The 24,406-nt window shown below is 36.3% G+C and overlaps 1 protein-coding gene across 1 annotated transcript in view; it reads left to right on the plus strand.

Moving 5' to 3' along the window:
* ERBB4 (erb-b2 receptor tyrosine kinase 4) overlaps nt 1-24,406 on the plus strand; it is a 1,250,799-nt gene that overhangs the window by 1,059,811 nt on the left and 166,582 nt on the right. The window contains exon 20 of the mRNA XM_064286721.1: nt 6,948-7,133. Within this exon, the coding sequence (XP_064142791.1) occupies nt 6,948-7,133 (186 nt within the window). The remainder of the gene's footprint in view (nt 1-6,947; nt 7,134-24,406) is intronic.

The raw sequence follows: 24,406 nt of genomic DNA on the forward strand, positions 1-24,406 counted from the left end.
ATGTATAGGTTCCTCATGAGCACAATTAAGCGTTCTAAAACTCCCATTTTTTGCAATGTTATCCATAACTTGTTATGATCCACACAGTCAAATGCCTTATATAGTCAGTAAAACACAAGTAAACATCGTTCTTGTATTCTCTGCTTTCAGCCAAAATCCAACTGACATCAGCAATGATATCCTTAGTTCTATGTCCTCTTCTGAACCCGGCCTGAATTTCTGGCAGTTCCATTTCAATGTACTGCTGCAAAAGTTTTTGAATTATCTTCAGAAAAATTTTACTTGCATGTGATGTTAGTGATACTGTTTAATAATTTCTGCATTCTGTTGCATGACCTTTCTTTGGAATGGGCACAAATATGGGTCTCTTCTAATCAGTTAGCCAAGTAGCTTCCAAATTTCTTAGCACAGACAAGTGAATGCTTCCAGCGTTGCATCGTTTGTTGAAACGTCTAAGTTGGTGTTCTGTCGTTTCCTGGAGACTTGTTTTTTGCCAGTGCCTTTAGTGCAGCTTAGACCTCTGTCTTCAGTACCATTGGTTCTTGATCATCTGCTACATTATGAAATGGTTGAATGTCGACCAATTCTTTTTTGTGCAGTAACTCTATGTATTCCTTCCATCACCTCTTAATGTTTCCTGCGTCATTCAATATTTTGCCCATAAAATTCTTCAAAATTGCAACTTGAGTCTTGAATTTTTTCTTCAGTTCTCTCAGCTTGAGAAATGACGAGTGTATTCTTCACTTTTGGTTTTCTGCTCGGGGCCTTTGCTTATTTCATTGTAATTCTTTCCTTTGTCTTCTCAAGCTGCCCTTTAGAAATCTTCTCTTTATCTCTTTTATGTGATCATTTCTTCCTTCCACTTCAGCTCCTCTATATTCAAGAGCAATTTTCTGAGTCTTTCTGAGATCCATTTTGGTCTTTCCTTCCTTTCTTGTCTTTTAATTACCTTTGCTTACTTCATGTATGATGTCCTGAAGGTGATCCTATAATTCATCTGGTCTTTGGTCATTAGAGTTCAATGTGTCAAATCTTGAGATGGTCTCTAAATTCACGTGGGGTATACTCAAGTTTATACTTTTGCTCTCATGGACTTGTTTTAATTTTCTTCATCTTCAACTTGAACTTGCATTTGAGCATTTGATGGTCTGTTGCAGTCGATCCCTGGCCTTGTTTTGACTGATAATATCAAGCTTCTTCCATTGTCTGTTTCCATAGATGTAGTTGATTTGATTTCTGTGCTTTCCATTCAGTAAGGCCCATGTGTATAAAAAAAAAAAAAATAGTCACCGTTTATGTTGTTGAAAAAAGCTATTTATCATGAGTAAGTTGTTGGTCTTGAAAAATTCTGTCATGGATCTCCAGTATAGTTTCTATTACCTAGACCATATTTCCCAACTATTGATCCTTCTTCTTTGTTTCCAATTTTTGCATTCCAATCATCAGTAAGTAATTATCAGTGCATCTTGATTGCATGTTTGATCAATTTCAGACTGCTGAAGTTGGTAAAAATCTTCAATTTCTTCATCTTTGGCATTACTGCCTGGTACATAAATTTGAATAATAGTCGTATTAACTGGTCTTCCTTGTAGGTGCGTGGATATTATTCTACCACTGACAGCATTGTACTTTAGGATAGGTCTTGAAATGTTCTTTTTGACAAGGACTGCAATGCCACTCATCTTCAGTTTGTCATTACCAGCATAGTAGTCCATATGATTGTCTGATTCAAAATGGCCAAAGCAGAGCATTTCAGCTCACTAATAATGCCTAAGATATTGATAATTATGTGTTCCATTTTATTTATTATTAATCATGTTTTCCAATTTTCCTTGAATCATACTTCATACATTCTGCATTCCAATTATTAATGGATGTTTGCAGCTGTTTCTTCTCATTTTGAGTCATCCTACAACAATAGATGAATATCACAAATGCTCTACTGCATCCACGTCATTAAGGTCTACTGTACTTTGAGGAGACAGCTCTTCCCCATTCATATTTTCAGTACCTTACAATCTGAGGGTATTGTCTGGCACTATACCAGACAATGTTCTGCTGCTATTTATAAGGTTTTCACTGGCCTTCTTTTTAGAAGTAGATAGCCAGGTCCTTCTTTCTATTCTGTCTTAGTCTGGAAGCTCTGCTGAAAACTATCCACCATAGGTGACTCTGCTGATGTTTGGAATACCAGTGGCATAGCTTCTAGCATCACAGCAACATGCAAGCCACCACCGTACAACAAATTAACAGACAAGTGGCTGTTGTTGTTGTTAGGTGCCATCCGGTTAGTTCCGACTCATAGCGACCCTACGCACAATAGAAAGAAGCCCTGCCCAATCCTGCGCCATCCTCACAATTGTTACTATGCTTGAGTCCATTTTTGCAGCCACTATGTCAATCCATCTGGTTGAGGGTATTCGCCTTTTTGGCTGATGCTCTACTTTAACAAGCATGATATACTTCTCCAGGGAATGATCCCTCCTGGCAACATGTCCAAAGTATGTGAAACACAGTCACTCTATACTTGCTTCCAAGGAGCATTCTGGTTGTACTTCTTCCAAGACAGATTTGTTCATTCTTTTGGCAGTCCATGGTATATTCAATATTCTTGCTGATACCACAATTCAAAGGTATCAATTCTTCTTCTGTCTTCCTTATTCATTGTCCAGCTTTCAAATGTGTATGAAGCAATTGAAAACACCATGGCTTGGGTCAGGGGCACCTAAGTCCTCAAGGTGACATCCTTGCTTTTCAACACTTTAAAGAGATCTTTTGCAGCAGATTTTCCCTATGCAATGCGTCTTCTGATTTTTTGACTGCTGCTTCCATGAGTGTTGATTGTGGATCCAAGTAAAATGAAATCATTGACACCCTCAATCTTTTCTCCATTTATCGTGATGTTCCTTATTGGTCCAGTTGACGAGTGGTTAGGAGGGTAATAATCTTGGTTGTTGAAGTCCACAAAAATGATGCCAGAGATTGGAAAGGAGTACTAAACCACTGAGCAGCGTGTTCAAACTCAAACTGATGGTATATTAATGCAGCTCGTCCAGTTGCTGTTCACCTACTTGCACAAGTAAATTATTATTTATTCTAGACATGAAATAACAGATGGAGATTTTATTTATTTTATTATCTGGGTACCATCTGTGCCAAAGCAGGGTTGTAAAACATTATTATGCACCAGTAATTTTATTTTTCATCATTGCTATCGTCATTATCTTCTGTGTTTTCTTCATCACCATCACCCTCACTATCTTTAGGGGCAGCATTTCTTTTTAGTGTTCCAAATCTGCTGGCTGCTGCTTTAAGCACGGTTTTATAGGCCTACATTAATTGCCTATCTTTTCTTCTTCTCTATCTTCCTTTTTATCTTCTGTATCCCTGATGCAATGAGATTTTCTCTATTTTCAGCTGAAGGGTATTGAATTAATGGTCCATAGACATAATGAAAAAGTGAAAGTTTGGCTGATGTTAACATTTTTTAAAAAAAGAGAATAGCCCATAAGTATGCACTGGCCATACATATATTTCTTTCTTTCTTTCTTTCTTTCTTCCTTTTTGTGAAAGAATGAGCCAGAATAAGTAAGAAAACAAATTTAAGTGGCAAGGTATAAATATCTACAGGCTGGGCAAAATGATCCCTTAATGTGACAAATGGTCTTGCTCACTTTTATTATTGTACAGAAATGTCCTCCCTTCAGACTGAAATAGAGATACAAATGGCATATGGCTAGAGACTAATGGCACACATGCTTCAGAGCTTTTTGTCTATGCCTTGGTAGTCCCTTGGTAGTTAAAAAAAAGGTCCTTATTCAAACCAGAACTTATTATAAAGAAAAATGTTCTTGCTTTAGAGTTTTCTGTGTAGCACCTATTACATCCTTTCCCTCTGTCCAATGAGAAAACTCTTTAATTCACCTACAAGAAAAAAATTTTAAAAAGGAAAACAAAGACAAGATTAATTTTTTATTTCTGGAATATAAATGATAGACCTGTCAACTTATATTTATTCCAGTGACCTTCAGTGACATTTTCTAGTGACAACAGCAAAGATTCCAAAATTGTTTCCATGAGGCCGCACATAGAGATAGGTAACCAAGGACATTATTAATTTTAACAAGGAGTAATTTATTGAAACCCAGTGCTCCATGATTAAAATATTAGGATTTTTTTTCCTTCTCCATCCCACTCATCACTCTAAATGTATCCACATTCTCTTTTCTTTATCTATTCCCCTAGCCGCCAAAAGAGCCATCTGCTATTTCCTTTATGAAAAAATAAAACCTACAATTAGTGTCTTGTTCATCTTTTCTTTCTCAAAAAAAGAGAACTATTATGCAAATACTCTGCAATTTGGTTTCAAATACTCTTTGTAGTGTGATGAGCAATTTTCCTTAATACAAACCCAGCTTTTTTGCCAGGACTTACTAATAGATTTTTTAAAAGAGAACTTTCATGCAACTTTTTTACATTCCTCTGATGTAAACTTTTTAAATGCATATTTGAATTAAATTATCATTACTCCTTGAGTTGGGGAGGAAAAAAAAAAACCTGTTATGTATTTCATCCTGATAAAGAAGCCCAAAATAATCTCAAAATCTGTTTGTCACCTTTGACAAAAGATTTTGTCAAAATCTTTTCAATTAATAAATTTCATCATTGTCTTTATCTTAAAATGGCCTGTAGCACATGCAACTCTCAACAAAACAGAGAAGAGGCTTTCTTTTGCTTTCTCCGAAAGCATGTCATAAGCGATGGCAGTTTATCTGTGAGCACATATTTGTTGCATTTTAATTGTTCTTCATAAACTGAAGTGTAACACAACCGAATTCATTCTGGTATGGCTAATCTCAGGCATTTAGGGGTGTCTTTTTTTTTTTTTTTTTAACAAGAAAAGTATCTACCATACTAAATACTGATGGAACTAGAGTAAAAAATTGTGTTATTTTCACTGTCATAAGAAATAACATTTTGCTAGGAACCAGGAGGAGCCCTGGTGGTGAAGTAGTTAAGAACTTGGCTGCTAACCAAAAGGTTGTCAGTTCAAATCCACCAGCCACTTGTTGGAAACCCTATGGGGCAGTTCTACTCTGTCTTCTAGTATGGCTATGAGTCGAAACTGACTTGATGGCAATGGATTTGGTTTTTTGGAGGAACCAAGAATTCTGAGTCTTAAAACTGATCCTACTCCTACCAGCCATGTAACCCAGGGCAGTAATCTCACTCAGCCTACAGTTTTCTTATTTTACAGCTGAGTAATACTATCTTTTTCGACTGCTTCATAGGATTATAACGTGAATAAAACAACGGACATGCTGTTACTCTTGGAGTAGATTATAGCGATACATATTTGATGGACAACAAGATATACAAGAAGCTCTCAGAGTTTCACGTTTTCCTGCAATAGCTTACCTGGGAAGCTTGGTACAAGGCACGTTCCTAAGACCACTTCTACACTTGATTGTCTGGGAGTGGGGCCAGGAAAGCTACATTCTTAATGATCGCTCTAGGTGACTTCTACGTACATGGAAAGCTAAGAGCCACCAAAAGAGAAATAAAAACCAGTAAAAACCAGTTGCCATCAAGTCAGTTCTGACTCATAGCAACCCCCTGTTTCAGAGTAGAACTGCGTTCCATAGAGTTCTCAGTGGCTGATATTTCAGAAGTAGATGGCCAGTCTTTTCTACTGAGCTGCCTCTGGGTAGACTCAAACCTTCATCCTTTGGGCTAGGAGCGAGCACATTAACCATTTGCAGCACCCAGGGACTTCAAAAGAGAAATAGGCAGAATCAGTATGACTATAATGTAATTAGATATTAACATTTATGTTAATTTAATATTTAATTTTAATATATACTTCTGCTTATGTAGTATTGTGTTTGTATGTATTTATATGTATGCAGCTGATAAGTTTACAAGTTCAGTGAAGTTATCCTCTGGTTTATACTGTAAATTTAAGCAGTCGATAGTGGATTAAACAGCAGGTAATTTAAGCTGGCTAGCATTCTTGCCTTTACTTCACTTATAACTACAATGGTTTGCTTTATTTCAAATGTTTATAGTAAATAAAATCAAAGGAGCCACGGTGGTGCAGTGATAAGTGCTTGACTGTTAATCAAAATGTCGATGGTTTGCAACCCCAGCCACTCCGCAGGAGAAAGATGTGGCAGTCTGCTTCCGTAAAGATTTATAGCCTTGCAAACCATATGGGGCAGTTCTACCCTGTCCTGTAGGGTCACTATAAAAAAAATAAGCCAGACGTAAAAGGACAAATAATGTACGATTCCACTTAACACGGTATATCTAGAATAAGCAAAAGCATTGAGACAGAGCATAAAAAAAAAAAAATTGGGGAGAAAAATATCTTATAAGAATGTTTAGTCTTCTATATAAATTCACAATGGGCATATTTTTTAAATTGTATGAGTCTGTATTTTTTTTAGTATTTACAATTTATACATTGCATTACATAAATACATATGTGTGTGCTGTCCAACTCCACACCATAATGGGTGACTTAATAAGGTAGATTACCTTATTCTATTCCAAATAACTGTACTTGTATAAGTTATTTCCACTTTAAAAGAAAGATCAAAGTATAAAAATCCACAGTATAAGTCGGGGCTCAATCTCAATTTACTAAGTAATAAATAAAATCTAGTGTTTTCCATATGACAAAAGAGAAAATATTGTTTTTAATTTTATAAGCAGTTATTCTATGACATCTTCAAATTTAATAAATGTATAGTCTTTGCTTCTCATTTTATTTCATAGAATTAAATTACTTTGGAACATAATAGTTACAATAATGTCTTTTTATTTTTGACTCCATTGAATTTGAAAGTACATTTTCAGTAACATTATCAGCCTTGTTAATATAATGCAAGTAACTGTGATTGTAATTTGAGATGAAATGATGGCATTGTATCTATTTCTTACAGGAAGCTCTGATCATGGCAAGTATGGACCATCCACACCTAGTTCGATTATTGGGTGTGTGTCTGAGCCCAACCATTCAACTGGTCACGCAGCTTATGCCCCATGGCTGCCTGTTGGATTACGTCCATGAACACAAGGATAACATTGGTTCACAGCTGCTGCTTAACTGGTGTGTCCAGATAGCTAAGGTAAGTGTTGTCACTTCCAGTGGAAATAGCATTTCTGGGCTTATGTCCCCTCATCTGGAATAGCATGTCAAGACTTTCACCTATTAAATAAGATAAATTATGCCTGATACTGAAATATATAAGGTAGCATTGACATGCAAACTACAGATCAAACACATGATGTACTTAGATATTTGGGGGTAATTAGATCATGCCATTAATGTTGCGTTGACCAGATGCTTAAAGAATTGTTTGACTGGATTTGTTTGTTCTTTTGTTTGATTTGGTGTAGCGTAGTTAATAACCAAACAAAACCAAAGAAAGAAAAAGTTGAATGTCTGAATTGTTCCGTTTTTAGATGATTTTAATGAAACAGACTACTTTCAACAATTCTTACTATTACGAATGATTAAATTCTAAATATTCTCCTAGATGTCTTGATGATTCTCACTTGGGCTTCAATGATTGGCCTTTTTTGATCTGGCAAGAGGTCTCATATGAAGTACAAGTTATGGAGGGGGATGTGGTAGGGATGGGGGCTTTTCTGGTGAACTAGAGAGCAACTACTCATTCCCAGGGCGCTGTGGTTTGGGGGGAATATTACCAGATTAATCTGATTTTCCAATTTTTCAAGAGGGACCAAAGTTCTGAACTTTTATGTAAATTCTCTCAAATTTAAATCTTGGCTCAAACTTTTGAAGCATTTTCAGGGCCAAGCGTAGCATTTATGTCCTGTAGTTCACTGGTGTAAAACCTCTGGTATACATTCTTTATGTTCAAAGGAACCATATATGACTTTCTATTCAAAGTATCTTTCTTGAATATTTTATTTTTAGAGAAATAAGGTCAAGGTGAATTTTAATTCACTACTTCAACTCTTAGTTACATCAAAATATGACTGGGGTTTTTTATATATACATATATTCATCTTTGCATTTGTATAATTATCAAAATGTTAATTTAGTAGATTTGGCCTGTTTCTTTCTATGGCCTCAGAATATATAAGAATAAATTACCAAGATCAGAAATTTGAGATAATTCTTAAAAGTAAAACCCAGAAAATAAGGGAAAAGCCCAGTTTATACACCCTCAAGTCTCAATATATTTTCTCTATGGACTATTTATTATAATTTTGTGAATATTAAGTGATGAAAACAACTGAGAAAATTCTTTATGGTAATGAAGTTTAAATGAGAGTCTTCAAAACTGATTTATTTGTCTAAGACCTTCCATAATTTATAAGGTAAGATAAATATGCAATCAAAATTCTAAAATCATCATAGGACTGTAAATTAAACAAAGCTACCTGAAATTCCTTAGCTCTCTATATTTTCCCTTCGGTGTTCTCTACAATTTAGGTTTTGTCCTCAAAGATTTGTGGCATTAAGATATCATTTTGTAAGACTATAAAGTCTAACAATAGAAATGCTTTGAGTTCCCTGAATGCTCACACAGTTTTATGCCTCTCTGGCTTTGCAAATACCATTCCCTCTGCTTAGAAGAAATCTTTCCGCACAACCTTTTCATTCACACTACATGATCTTAGTCATCTTTCAGTGTTGATTGGACCACCTCCTTTCACAGAGCCTTCCTTTCTCTTTCTCTCTAAATAGAAGTAACCACTTCCTCTTCCTCTTCGATACTAGTTTTGGTCATCGATGTCCTGAACACATTCATATTATTTAAATGTTACACTATTTGTTTACATATTTCTTTGATTATATGGCAGGATTACTTTGTCATCAATCCTTCAAAAGGTATTTTTGAGATCTTAACATGTGCCAGGGACTATGCTGACTAAGGTATATAGGAATAAATAACCTGGACATAAGGCACCGATGATTAAGCGTCTGGCTGGTAATTAAAAGTTTGGCAGTTTGAACCCACACAGCAACTCTACAGGAGAAAGATCTGGCAATCTGCTTCTGTAAAAATTACAGCCAAGAAGACCCATGAGGCAGTTCTGTTCTGTCACATAGATCACTGTGAGTTGAAATAGATTCCATGGCACCTAAAAACTAGAGTAAAAACATGAACATGATCCTGGTTCTCTTTGTATACCCTAAAAGGTTGAACAGACTTTTAAGAAATAAAACAGTTAAGTCCAGGGTTAAACACTGTGGTTCATATTTTGAAGAAGAAGAATAAATATACGGGATAGTTAAGGGAAGACCACGCTGAGTCCTGAGACAAAAGGTTCTGGCTACGGGAAGAAGATTTCAGGCAGAGGAAAGATTACACAGGACCCCATAGTTAGGATAACCATGTGATTTATTATCCAAACTGGACAATTTGGAGAGTGAAAGGAACTCTTGGTCTTAAGCAGATCAAGGTGCAAAGTAATGACCTACAGCAAAACAATTTTGGTTTTGTTATAAATGCAGTTGGGAATTACTGAAGTATTTTAACATGGAAGTGACATAATCCAATTTATGTTCTAAAGAGATAACGTCAGTGTATGTATGGAAATTTGATTGAAGGGATACAAGAATGGAAATGAAGATATCAGTTAGGAGTCTGGGGGCAATGGAAATAAGGAGAAATAGATGGAATCAAAAATATTTTTAAGACAAAATTTAAAACATTTGTTTGTTGATTAGCCATGGACGGTGAGAGAGTGGAGTGTGGTAGTACCATTTCCTGAGACAGTGAAGGCTGAGGGATGAACAATTCTGTATGGGAATAATCAAGAGCTCAGTTCCACGCATGACAAGTTACAACATTTTATGGGACATGAAACAGGAGACGTCAATTAGGCTGTTAGTTTTGGTGCTCAAAAAAGGGATTGGGACTAGAGACATAAATTTAAGCAGTATATATATATATATATATATATATATATACACATATGTAAAATTTTTAAATAGTTAAGAGGAGATGTGATTACTTAGAGACTGATTCATATTTATTCCCAGCACCTAAAATTTGATCTTACATAGTCATTCAGTAAATATTTAATAAATACGTTTAGCTCAACTGAAAAAAAAAAAAATCTACCTTTAAGGAGTTAGCCCTTGCTTCATCTTTTTTCCAACTTTGGGAGCAGAATTGCGTAGGGGAAAAAAAAAAAATCACAGTTAGGAAGGCCTAGATTTAAATGCTGATGTCTTTTCAGTTTTATGAGCCTGAGTAATTTACTCAACCTCTCAGAATTTTAGTTTCTCAATGTATAGAGTTGAATCAATAATTACTACATGTTTTTTCTCATCTGCAAAATGAGAATAATAATATCTGCCTGAATTATGGTGGAATAATGACCCCTCAAAGATATCCAGGTATGTGCAAATCTTGGAACCTGTAAATACGGACCTTACATGGTAAAAGGGACTTTGCGGTATGATTAACTTAAGAACATTGAGATCGCGAGGTTATGATGAATTATCTGGGTGGGCCCAAGTGGGAGGCAAAAAGAGCAAATTGAGAGAGAAGAAAGATGTAAGGATAGAAGAAGTGGTTGGGGCGATGTGCTTTGAAGATGGAAGAAGGGGCCACAAACTGAGGAACATAGGGACCAAGGAAACAGAGTCTTTCCTACAAGCTCCAGAAGGAATTCAGGCCTGCCCATGTATTGATTTCAGTCTAGTGAAACTCATTTCAGACTGTAACCTCCAGAACTGTAAGAGAATAAATTTGTGTTGTTTGAAGCCACTAAATTGGTAGTAAATTATTACAGCAGCAATAGGAAAACTAATACATACTTCACAGGGATTTGTAAAGATTAAACAAACAAGCCCATGTACAAAGGTACGTGGCTCAGCTCCAAGAATATAGTGGGTGTTTAAAAACATTCTATTATTAGCTATAGGTCAAAGCCACAGAACAGAGAATTGTTTTAGAATTGTTTGTAAAATATGAATGAATATGTTCTGAATAAATACAGGTACTTTACGAACCGCTCTTTCAGTAACTTAGAGGACTCTTCCTTTGCTCCTGATTTTCACCGAGAGAGACTCATGGAAGTAAGCAAGATGTCATTATAATTGCTCCAATGCCCAGTTTCATTTTGGCTGTTGTTGTTAGGTGCTGCAGAGGCGGTTCTGACTCATAGTGACCCTATATACCACACAACGAAACACTGCCCAGTCCTGTGCCATCCTTACCGTCATTGTTATGCTTGAGCCCATTGTTCAGCCACTGGGTCAATTCATCGCACTGAGGATCTTCCTCATTTCCACTGACCCTGTACTTTTTCAGACATGATGTGCTTCTTCAGGGACTGATTCACCGTGGCAACATGTCCAAAGTATGTAAGATGCAGTCTCGCCATCCTTGCTTCTAAGGAGCATTCTGGTTATACTTCTTCCAAGACAATTTTGGCTGTATCCCTTTTTTATTGGCAAAGCTGGGGGGAAAAGGGGTGGTGCTATAAAATAACCAACTTATATTTATTTGAATTATACCATACCTGTGGAGAATTTAATAGTATGTTTAAGAAATAATAATTATAACTAATATTATCAAGTACTTACTCTATGTGAGACTGCTCTCTGTATTTTTTATGCATTCATTAATTTTATTTTTTTATGGCTAGAAATTCCATTACCATTCCTCAAAGTGTAGATTCAGCCTATCAACAGAAATATTCAGTAATATCATTTTTGCAAGTAGATTGAATCAGGCATTTATATTTTCTGAGAAAACTTGTGTTGTTCCAAAGGTCACCATGATTTTTAGGTCAGCTCGTTATATTTTCTCCATTAAGCTTTTTTTTTTTTTTTTTTTTTTCCCATTTCCCACTCTACTATGTCCCCAGGTTATTTTCCTTGTCCATATAATATTGCTAATTGGAGCTAGCCCAAATTCTATTAGGAAACCTTACTTTTTGTGAACCATTTAGGGGTATCTGTGAAACTTGTTTTCTTCTTCACTGGTGGCAGACTGGGAGTTAGCAAAAGGGGCAAAGATGAGAGATGAAGAACCTCTCTCAGTTAAAAACATATAGCTCACAAGGATCTGAAGGAGAACAGATTCCTGTGTTAAGATGTGAAGTCACATGAACAGGTGTGAAGTCTTCTTGAAGATGTGAACATGTTCTGTGAGCAGAGCCTTCATTCATCTTTATTTCTTCTTTTTCATTTTTCTCTAGCAATAGCTACCCAGAGTGACAGAAAGCCATCAATCCCCACTCTATTCTACCATTTTTTTCTGCGTGAATAAAAGTTAGACTCAAATCCTAATGTATGGTGTCAGTAAAATGCATGACCTGGGAACTGAAATTTCTGATTTGTTTCAAGTCAAAACTAGGCTCTATCTGTAAATGTACCTCAGTAATATCCACATACAAACTGTAAAATTAAAAAAATAATAAATTAATAGTCTGGGGAAGTGACAGAAGACTACTAACATTCTCAAAATTGTAAAATGTGTGCATATTATTACATAGCAGTTAAGCAAGGAACATTTATAGACAACGTGTAATGATAATCTGAAGGTTAATACTGGTTTTTTTAATGCAATTGATTTTGATCATTTTACTTTTTTATGAATAGGAAAAATCTGTTGTCATTACTCAAAGTGCCTTTTGAATCACATTTAATACCGTTTAGAAATTTGTGAATACCAGGTAACTGAATGGGTTTCTTTTTTTTTAAACAAAGAAATTGTTATATTTTATAAAGATGAAATAGAAAATTAATATTGAAATTAGCAGCTCTAGTATTACGGACATACCTGAACCCCACTTAATGAAAATATACAGTTTAAATGAAAATTAAAAACTTTTTTTTCTAGTCATATAACCACTTTTTGATAGAGACAAGGATGAAAGTAGTTTATAGTTTATCGTTTATTACTGCCATTACTTATCTTTAAAAAGCACTAAGTATTCTGATGAATTGTTATTAGATTTTTGAGAGTCATTGGCATAAGTCTGACTCAGTGGTGAAATTTATACATGGTGAACACCGTTAGCAACTGTTCTAGGTTCACACTGCAAACTAGTGTAAGAATGAACAACAAAGTTCAGTATCCTGGATAATTAATTGATTATTTCTTGGAGAGGTACTGTTGAATTGTTGTTTACTGTTGAATTGTTGTTTTCTTTTCCTAAAGAGATAGCCTAATGAGTAAATTCTTGCAGGGTGTCTGTCTATTTCTTAGAACCATTTCTTATTTAAAGACTTGAGAATTGAGTCACCAAAGTGAGATATCTATGGTCTTTGTCTAACCAGAAGGAATCATTTATCAATTCATTTAAAAACATATTGGGTTATGATGTAACAAGTACTATTCTAGGCTCTGGGGATTAAAAATAATAATAATAATAAAAAAGTCCTTACAGCACACATATTCTATTCTACTGGAAAAGATAGACAATAACTGAGTAAAGAAAAGATATTTCTTCATGCAGTGAGAGATGAGAGATGGTGTAATACAACAGTTATGACGACAGAATTCAGAATAAAGCAGAACTGGGTTCCAGTTCTAACTCTACTACTTACTATCTGTAATAATTTCATCAAATTTCTTAACATCTCTAAATCTGTTTCCTTATCTGTAAAATGGGCATAAGTTTAGTGCTGTTGTGATGGTTGAGAGTATGCATTGATTTTCCACAATTGCTGCCAGAATATCTATGCTTACTACATGTTGTTATCATGATATTAAACAAAATAATAATGTATTATTATTATTATTGTCAAAATTAATCAATTTATACACTTTACAAAAAGATAGCCTTGTGCGGCAAAGAGAACATGAACCTTGGAGAAGTACAATCTGGGTTTGAATCCTGGATCATACTTATGGGACTTTTAAGAGTCTTTTTCCTCTTTTGGCAAGTGAGAATACTTATATCTACATAAAATAAATCAAAACTATTGTCTTAGTCATCTAGTGCTGCTATGACAGAAATACCACAAGTAGATGGCTTTGACAAAGATAAATTTATTTCTTCAAAGTAAAGTAAAGTAGGCTGAAAGTCCAAATTCAGGGCATCAGCTCCAAGGGAAGGCTTTCTCTCTCTGTCAGCCTTCTTATCAATCTCCTCCCTTCCACCAGACTAGGAGCTTCTCCACACAGGGACCCCGGGTCCAAAGGAAGCACTCTGCTTCTGGCATTGCTTTCTTGGTGGTATGAGGTCCCCCACTCTCTGCTTGTTACCTTTCCTTTTATCTCCTGTAAAATAAAAGGTGGTGCAGGCCACACCCCAGGGAAACTCCCTTTACATTAGATCAGGGCTGTGACCTTAGTAAGGGTGTTACAATCCCACCCAGATCCTCTTTAACATAAAATTACAATCATAAATGGAGGACAGCCATACAATACTGGGAATCATGGCCCAGCCAAATTGTTATACACATTTTTGGGGGGAACATAGTTCAGTCCATGACACCTATGTTTATCCAATTTGAAGATAATTAGTAAATAGAGGTAGCTGATGTTAATCTGAAAAATTAAACAGTTTCTATAGAACAGGAATATGTATGTATATTCCTTTATTCGTTCATACTCATTTATTGCTGTACTCATTAATATACTAAACAGCCTGTGAGAATCATGATTATCCTGGTGAAAGAACATGAATTTGAAATTAGAAAAATCTGGCTTTGAATCCCAACAATACCAGTCATTAGCAGTGAAACTTGGGGTAAATTTCTTAAACTCTGAGCTTCCTTCTCTAAAAATTAGAGATAATAATATCTAACTCATAGGGTTTTTGTAACATTTAAATAAATTAGTAAAATGTGTCAAGATCTTAACATTGTCTGACACTTAGTAGTTGCTTAATAAATACTAACTTAAAAAAATTACACAGAGCAATGCTCTCAAGGTCATCCATTTCAGAAGAGGATTGTTTTACCTTTATGTAAATAAAGGGTTCACTTGTGAGGACAGAAGACAAATCTTCCCCAGAGAAGTTTTTCAGATATTTCCTCATGTTAAACAGAAATGTGTCAGTCTGCAATACCAGATTCAAGGAACATCACTTTTTTTTTTTTTTCTAAATTATAATTATTCCAGCCTGGTAGCTTGCCTATCAAAGTTGTTCAGAAATGCCATTTTAATCATATCACGGTGAGTTCCCCACAAGGATTATTTTAGGGATGTGAAAAGTCTGAAGAAGCATACGTGGTGTCATAGATTGATTGTGTCTCCCCAAAAATGTGTGTCAGCTTGGTTAGGCCATGCATGATTCCCAGTATTGTATGGTTGTCCTCCATTTGTGACTGTAATTTCATATTAAAGAGGATTAAGGTGGTATTGTAACACCCTTACCAAGGTCACATCCCTGATCCAATGTAAAGAGTTTCTCTGGAGTGTGGCCTGCACCACCTTTTATTTTACAAGAAATAAAAGGAAAGGGAAGCAAGCCAAAAGGGAGCACAACATACCACAAAGAAAGCAGTGTCAGGAGCAGAGCACGTCCTTTGGACCTGGGGTTCCTGCACAGAGAAGCTCCTAGTCCAGGGGAAGACTGATGACAAGAACCTTCCTCCAGAGCTGACACAGAGAGAGCTGATGCCCTGAATTGGGCCTTTAAGTGTACTAGACTGTGAGAGAATGAAATTGTCTTTGTTAAAGCCATCCACGTGTGGTATTTCTGTTATAGCAGCACTAGATGACTAAGACACCTAGTATTTGGCAAATAAGGGCAGGACCTCCATTTTCTTGAAATTCATAATTGGTACATAAAGGTGGTCCTTGGTCAGCCCCATAGCAGTAGAGCTCTCCGCTCCCCTTAGGCATGCACAATCATTAGAGCTTCCAAATCATTGCCTCCTCTCTTTATGTGGCATATAACATAAATGAATATTACTCATGAGCCTGGGTTCAGCTAGGTGGCTGTTTGATCTTGGCTGGGCACGTCCACTTATCAGGGATTGGTTGGCTGTTGAATTATCTAAACAGGGGATAGTCTGCTTCACAAAGCTCTCCTCCATCAAGCTAGCCAGGGTATATTCCCACAAATCCTTGTCTCATGATGTCTAGCCCCCAGGGCCTAGGCATGCATTGATACACCATCTTCTGAGAGGCCCTGGAGCCCCTCTTAGTTCATAGTGAGAGTAGGAGCATAGGTGCCTCCCCTTACCCAGCTTTCATCCCCCTTCTGGAATTGCCACCAGCAATGTCTCTTACCTCTTCAGTCTTAGAGAACCTAATCATTTTTCTCCAAATTGATGAGTTCAGTATCTTCCACCTCCACCCTCAACTCCACTGCCAGGTAAAAATAGGCCAATTTCTCAAACAACAAACCCTAACTCGGGCTTATCTCACAGGTGCTAGTGGTCAAAATTGCAAGTTTAGGAACTGCAGCACAGAAGTGCTTAAAATCCCTTTCAAAATGGGGAGTCCCAGTGAGAAAACACAGACTTTATTTGTTTCAAAGCAGAAAACAAAACGCAAATTGGTATCTCTATAAATCATTTTGCTGTGTACGAAAAAGAAAGAAAACCAATTTAAAGTCACATGGAGAGAACCCAGACCAGAGAAGTTCCTTTGTAGAGATGATGAAACTTAATAAATAAATATGGGAGCCTCTTGAAATGGCACAGCAAGGAACACCAGAAGATTCTCTAGTTTAGTGATTTAATTTTTTTTTTCCTTTGAAGCCATGAATTTGTTTCTTCGTGTGAAATCTTATTTGAAAATCTAAACAAATAAAGCTGAGCCCTAACTTCAGCAGTAAAAGGGGGTTGAGAGGGCTTCATGGCTCCAAGTTCCCCTGTGTTCTCAGTGAGAACAGCTTTAACACCATCTGATGTGCCTGTGTTGTTGATAAACGGAAGTCATGGTGACAGAGCATGCTTAAGGCCACACTGCTTCCTAGTGACAAAGTCTCAAATTCCTATCCTACATAGCCATCTTGCCTCTCCTCAACATTTCCAGCCCCCCTCGCTTATAAATTTGATGAAATAATTACCACAGTATTAGAGAGAATTCGTCTAAGAGGTGAGGTCATATACCTCTTGCGATAATTTTTAGTGATTTAATTAGTTTTTTTTTTTCCCTTACAGAATGTCAAATGAGAAGCAGCTGGCTTGTTTTTATTTCTGTGTGATTTTTGTGGTTTTGGTTTACCGTCCAAGGATTCTTTTTTAATATCCCTTTTCCACCAATAGTTTTCTCTCTACATCGTTATATCGGCATGTCTAATAACATTGCAACCTCCCAAATTGGTGATAAAGCACCTGGCTGAGTTTGAATCGTGTTTATCCCCTCCCTGAAACAACCTCATGTTTTTTATTTATATGCCAAATTGTCATTGCCTTAAAGGAGGACCATATACAAGGGGCAGTAAGGGATAAGAGAGAATCTCCATTGTATCAGATGAAAACAAAGTTTACTGAGGCAGCTTCTAAAGCACAGGTCCCAGAATTGCACTGAAGCCTTAATTATTTCCTGGGGTTTACATGAAATATGAAGGGCCCTCACTCAGAGGAGAAGTTACTTAGGCTTTTTCTTGCCTGACCTATAAAATAGCAAGCTTTCCTTTGCTTAGCTTTGCCTGTGGCTTTGTTTGGCATGCTGAGCAACTCTAATTCAGCTTTGTAAGTTACTCAATTCTATAAATGGCAGAGGTTTTCATTCAGCTACCATACACACGCAGAAAGTAAAGAACTTAATTTCTTCTGAGTGAATTTATGCTGTAGCTAGTACTTTTAATGAACTCTTTTTTTGTTAGAAAAGTGAAAGCTATCCCATCCAAATGGATTAAATTGTACTGCATGTGTATAAAGTGTTCACAATTAGATCTATTAGTCAAGACTATGTGAAGCTTGGGATTATAGCAGATTTTAGGAGCACAGTGATTCTGAAATACAGAGTCAAAGAACCAGGACTGGCATATCTAGTTCACTGCTCCCCTGTGGCTTTTGTTTCTAAAACTGTAGAGGTAGCTGAGTCTTACAATATTTCTCTCAGGAAGTTGTGCTATATATTCATGGTCTTTAAAATGTATGTATGCAATGTCATTTATCTCACATATTTTAACATATTTAGAGTAATTCAGAGAGATAGGACATGCATTCTGCTCCAGATATGAGAAATGCAGGATGAGGAGATGAAGTTATTTGCCTGGAAACAGAAAGTCCATAGTGGGACTGAGAACAAAACACTGACTTGCTTCCTTTCACATCTGCCCAATGCCTTCTTCAGATAGTTCTTTTTATAGTCACAGTAAGTTGCAAAAAACTTACTACAAAGAGGTTCCATTTACCCTAAACCTAGTTTCTCCCAATGGTAACATATCACATAAGACAGTATAATATGACAACCAGGAAACTGACATTGGTACAATCCACAAAAATTGTTCAGGTCTCATTGGTTTTACACATACTCATTTATATATGTGTGTGTATGTTCTGTGCAACACTCTAACAGGTATAGAGTCGTATAATGACCACAATCAAGGTATAGAACTATTTGATCACCATAATGCATATAACCACTGTAACTATATAATGTAACCATTATAAGCATATCGACCCCCTAGTTTTGTTTGTTTTATACTCAAGTCCTGGTCATGCTTTATAATGATGACTTAATTTCTTTTAAGATCTCATTAACTTACTGTGTGTTGTGCATTATAGTGAACATCCAGTACTATGAAATTTAAGTTTCACTCTAGCAGTAATAATTTGCAGAAGTACCTATGAAGATGAGACACTTGATTTTGTGTAGTTATGTGACCTAGGAGGGATGCAACAGTCAAACGAGTAATATTAGATCCTCTTAGAATTACTAAGTGAGAACATCTACACTCCCCCATCTGCACCCCCTAATTACCATAGGAAAGTGGTTTAGCAGGTCACTGGCTGTGGAAAAGAGATAGCCCAATCAAACTTAGAAGGGCATGGAGCCAGAAAGGAAGAAAATTGGGTTATAATGAAGACAGGCTGAAAATGAATGAGAGCAAGCAGTTAAGGCTTTATGCCAATCTTCTCCCTTCTGAGAAAATTCAAAATATTAGACTACTTCTACTTAGTATTATGAACTATACACAACCAGTGTAGTATGTATGTATGTGCACACACACACACATATAAACACATATATTATTTTTACATATTTGGAGTATAAATGTTGGTAAGATGAAGACTAGTTCTATAAAGCCAAAAAAAAAAAAATTATATGTAGCTACGGAGAAGACTGTAGTATACTGAGAGCCATTATTGTCAAGATTAGAAATATTAAGCAAAATAGTAATTGTACAAGATTTCATTTTCTATCATCTAGATTTGATTGATTACAAAGAGCTTGTTGGCAGCTGTTTATTTTTCATCGGGCTAAAGTGAGAGCTGAACAGAATATATGTTTAGCTGTGGAAAAGAAGGATGAGCTGAGCGGTTATAAGCACATGAAGAAGAGCGGCTATGGGTCAAGGATTTTATCCTTCATTACGGAGCCTTTTCCTAAGCTCAGTATCTCCCCCATCTCAAAGCGAACAAAGGATGAGTTTAATGACAGTCATCTATCAGCTAGCCACATTTTAAGACTCAAGATTCTGTTAATCCCAATGCTCTATGCCTTGACAAGGCTAATTGTATAATTACAATACTATATCACTCACTCCCGGTGCACTTTCACTGGCAAGGACCAGAACCAGGGACTCTGATGGTTATCCCCTCAAGCAACCCATTAGCGTGAATACAGTTTACTAATGGGGCTGCTTTATTACAGAGTGTAGTATATAAGGTTTAAGCCAAGGATATTGTTACAAAGTCCCTTGTAGATTAATCTTCAGCCTGGGTTAAGCCCTACAATTAGAATTGTCTTATTTAAATAAATAAATAAATAAAATTAGCAAACCCTCTTTTGTTCCATGCTGTATGTAACAAGAATTATCAGAGTTATTCTACTGAAATTAAATAGAATTTATAAAGCTTTCTCCAAAAATGCATTAAATACTAAATTAAAAAAAATATCCTGAAGCCAATTGCTATACAAGGTTAAAGAATTCCATAAAAAAATCTACTAATATTGGGAGGAATGGTTTCTGTGATACCAGTAATATTCTTGATCTGGCTTCTGGTTACATGAGTATACTCAAATCGTAAAATATCTTTGAGCGGCATACTTATATGTGTACTTTTCCACACACATATTATATTTTTAAAATGGGATTTAAAAAATGACCTATTTATTTATGTTACTTATATTTAATTCTTTAATTTTTGGGGGGATAGCTATGACCTTAAAGCATTGGCATGTCAAGTTGGAATATGAGCCTGAAAAGACTCAGTTTTTATATAGATTGGAAGAATGTGTAGCCAGTCTAAAATACAGGCAATCCCTAGCCCAATAGTGTGCAGCCAGATGTTCTCGTGACGGAGTTGAGAAAATTCCATGAATTTCTTCCAGCCGCTGTTGGGCAACCAAACTTGTCTAATGTTAATCAGGGCGTTTTTGTGGAACAGATTGTCTTATCCCAGTTTGGTTTCATATCAATAGACAATAATGATTCATGGTAGTAACAATAATGATTCATGGTAGTAACAATAATGGAAGAAGTGACTTATGTGTCTTTAAACTAAGTGTCCTTCATGAAGAAAGATCAACCCAATAATAAAACTACCTAGCACTTGCAGTGACTTTGTACTTGACATTATGCTAAGGGCTTTACATGGAATATCTTTTTTAATTCTTAACAGCAAAGTTGTAGGGTAGATACTATTATATGATTAAAAAAAAAAAAAAGATTACATGGGTAAATATATGTAAAGTACCTAGCACAGTACCTATTATGTAATAAACCAAAAAACCCATTACCGTGGGGTCGGTTCTGACTTACAGCAACCCTTTAACGGGACGGAGTTGAACTGCCCCATATGGTTTCCCAGGAGCAGCTGGTGGATTCGAACTGCTGACCTTTTGGTCAGCAGCCAAACTCTTAACCACTGTACCACCAGGGCTCCTGGTATATAATAGTGCTTAATAATGTTAATATTGTTATTAATATTATCATCACTATTATTATTATTATTCTCATTTTAAATGAAAACCCTAAGGCTTAGGTTATGTAACCTAATAAGTTTGGAGCTATGACTCTGGTACAGCCTCTGTCAGGTCCACTGTGTTATATCACTCCAGGGACTGGACAAGGTAGCAACCACAAGCTGATAGCACAAATGTCTTACTGGTTGACCATCTTAATTAGATAATTTGAAGTTAATATTTTTTCAATCCCTACCATACCAGTACAATTTAATGTTTAAAAGTTTATATAGGCCAGGTACCTTGTACCATAATTTAGTGAGGATTGTAGAACATAGACTATGTATGTAAATATCAAAATGCCCTGAGGGAGTGGGACTTTAACTATGTAGCTTCTATTTAGCTTCTTGCTTATTCTTCCGTTACAGGTGTCCATGATCTTATTCACAAATCTTTTGCAGTATCTGGCCACAAATTCCTCACATTTTCATCAAATATTCAGGTAGTGGAAAACCCATTACTTTTTTTTTAAGCTTGCATTCACCAAAAGACTTTCTTAGAAAAACATTATTGAAAACTTCTCTTAAATCAGATTCAAAATATTACAGCAGCACCTGCTATAAAAGTCTGTCAAAATTTCCATTATAAACCCATATTTTCCAGATTTATTACTTAGCTGTAAAATTTTCCTGTGGACTGTGATACAGAATATGGAATTTCAGCCCAAAGCAATTTTTATTATTGTCACTGAAAATACTGAGGTTTTTTTCAAGTTATTATTGTTTTTAAAAACACTACACAAATGAAATACTTTGGGGGACACCCACACATTTTAAATCCCATCATAAAATGCAACATTAAAAACAATTTGTTCCTCATAAGAAACAAAGAAACAAACAACTAGACTCTGAAGGCCGGAAGGGGAAATTTTGCAAGCCAACATGGATTTATTTCCTTATGATTTGGGGGCTAATTTGATATTTAGATTGAGATTTTTAATATTACTACAATAAGCTTTCAAGAAATTGGCACCATATGGGTCTAAAAGAAATTGGATTGTAGGCGAGGGAGAATTATAATAAAGGCTGAAAATGCAACCCACATTTCTATATTCTCAAAGCAACTGATGCTGCCGCCATCAGAGAGAGTATTTTTTTTTTCTTTTCTGCCTGCTGTTCAGTGTAGAAAAAAGGCTGATGAACAGTTTATAGAATGAGAAAACATTGGGGTGAACTACTAGAATCAGGGATTTTATCAGCAAAACAACCCCCACTGCAATTTAATAATTGAATTTCTTGTCAACAGAAATTGCTACGTTGAAGTTCTAAATTTTTCTATCCCCAGGGCACTCATAACATAAGCGAGAAAAATATGGATCCCCTTGTTCTGCCGGCTTCCTGTTCCACCACTCTAACTAAGAGGTGTTTAGTAGGAAAATACTACCTGGGGTGTGCTTCTCTTCTGAGACTGAATGAATTTAAAAACATTTACTATAGGTCAGATGTTGTTGTTAGGTGTCATTGAGTCCGTTCCGACTCATAGTGACCCTATGTACAACAGAATGAAACACTGCCCAGTCCTGCGCCATCCTCACAATCATTGCGAAGCTTGAGCCTGCCGTTACAGCCATTCTGGCAATATATCTCGCTGAGCATTTTCCTCTTTTTCTCTGACCCTTTGCTTTACCAGGCATGATGTCCTTCTCCAGGGGCTGGTCCTTCCGATGACGTGTCTAAAGTACGTTGAGACAGTCTCGCCATTCTCCCTTTCAAGGAGCATCCTGGCTGTACTTTTTCCAAGACAGATGTATCTGTTCTCCTGGCAGTTCATGATAGATTTAGTATTCTTCGTCAACACCATAATTCAAAGACATCGATTCTTCCTTGGTCTTCCGTATTCATTGTCCAGCTTTCACATGCATATGAGGCGATTGAAAATACCATAGCTTGAGTTAGGTGCACCTTAGTGCTCAAGATAAATTAGCTACACTTTATATCCTTGAAGAATTCTGATTTTAGTACTCTAAAGGAATCACTTCTGGAAAGAATTCTGGTCATTAACAATTCTAAAGCACTTGAAAATACATTGTTAAGTATATAAAGGGGAATCCGTATTTTAAATAAAATGGGGGGGAAAAACTAGACAAAAGAAGTTTTACTACCTTGGCTGCTCTTAGACAAAGACATCAAATAATTTTTCCGATTATCTAAAAATAGCTGGAATAAAATTTAAGATATAAATATTCAGGACAAGTTCTGGCTTGCCCCTTATTTTCACCCATATATGCATGTGGTAGATGGTATTCTATTAGCGTTTATGTAGAACTCAACATGTACCTGACTACTGAAAATAGAGGAAATGGATATGGGACCAGTGAACACGCCTTTTTAATATTGGTCATACAGAGTGAATTTGCATGTGCATGATTAGGCATTTAAGATGTTTTACTGGCTCCTTTTCAAGCCAGGAGTTCAAACTGCAAACCTCTTAATAGAGGGAGCTGGGGACACCCTTAGGAGACTGTTTAACAGTCTGCATGAGGGATAAATGATGATCTCAATGATGGCAGTATCTATGGACATTAAGAGCAGGAGAACTAGGGGCTCCTGCAATTACTTGGTGATGGATGAATGATTATGTTTAGTGAAGTGCTTTGTGAATAACTTGCTCTAAAATGAATGGCAAATATACTAGTGTACCTTTAATTCACAAAGTTTAGCAGACTTTCAGAGTGAAGGGCTCTGACAAAATTGGTTTGGTTCTTCCTAGTTACAAATAGTTTTTGGCTTGGTTTTATGGGCAGACTATGGCCCTTGTTTTAGCCCTGGTGGCACAATGGGTAAGCATTCAGCTGCTAACAAAAAAGTCAGCAGTTTGAATCCACTGGCTGCACCCTGGAAGCCCTATGAGGCAGTTGCTATTACTCAGAATCAACTCAATGACAATGGGTTTGGTTTGGGGTTTATGGCCCTTGTTATAACAGTGTCTCTTTCTTTCTCTCTCTCTTTCTTTCTCTCTCTCTCTCTTTCTGTTAGAGACATCCAATTTATCACTCATTCGCCAAACTTCCTCTGGCCATATTGAATATTTAGATGTACAATCATCCAAACCAGTCTAAAACATCTAGCTAGTATTTTTCCCCAAAGACAAAGAAGTATGACAGAGCCATAGAAAGAGTGTCAACAAGTCGTATGAGTCACAGTTACGTGGCATGCAGACTGACTAACAGGGAATAAGAGGAGAATAGACAGCGGAGAATAGACAGGATCCAAGAAGTCCCTTTAAGAAGTGCCTCCTCCCTTTTCTTCCACTGTATGATGTCACAACCAGGAAGCCAAAGCAGATAGTTTTCCTTGATTGTTTTAGAGGAAGAATGTCCAGGGCAAGCCACAAAGGACTGCTTCATTCTGATGCCCAAG

The sequence above is a fragment of the Loxodonta africana genome, chromosome 6 (assembly GCF_030014295.1).
Source record: "Loxodonta africana isolate mLoxAfr1 chromosome 6, mLoxAfr1.hap2, whole genome shotgun sequence".
Taxonomy (NCBI): Eukaryota; Metazoa; Chordata; class Mammalia; order Proboscidea; family Elephantidae; genus Loxodonta; species Loxodonta africana.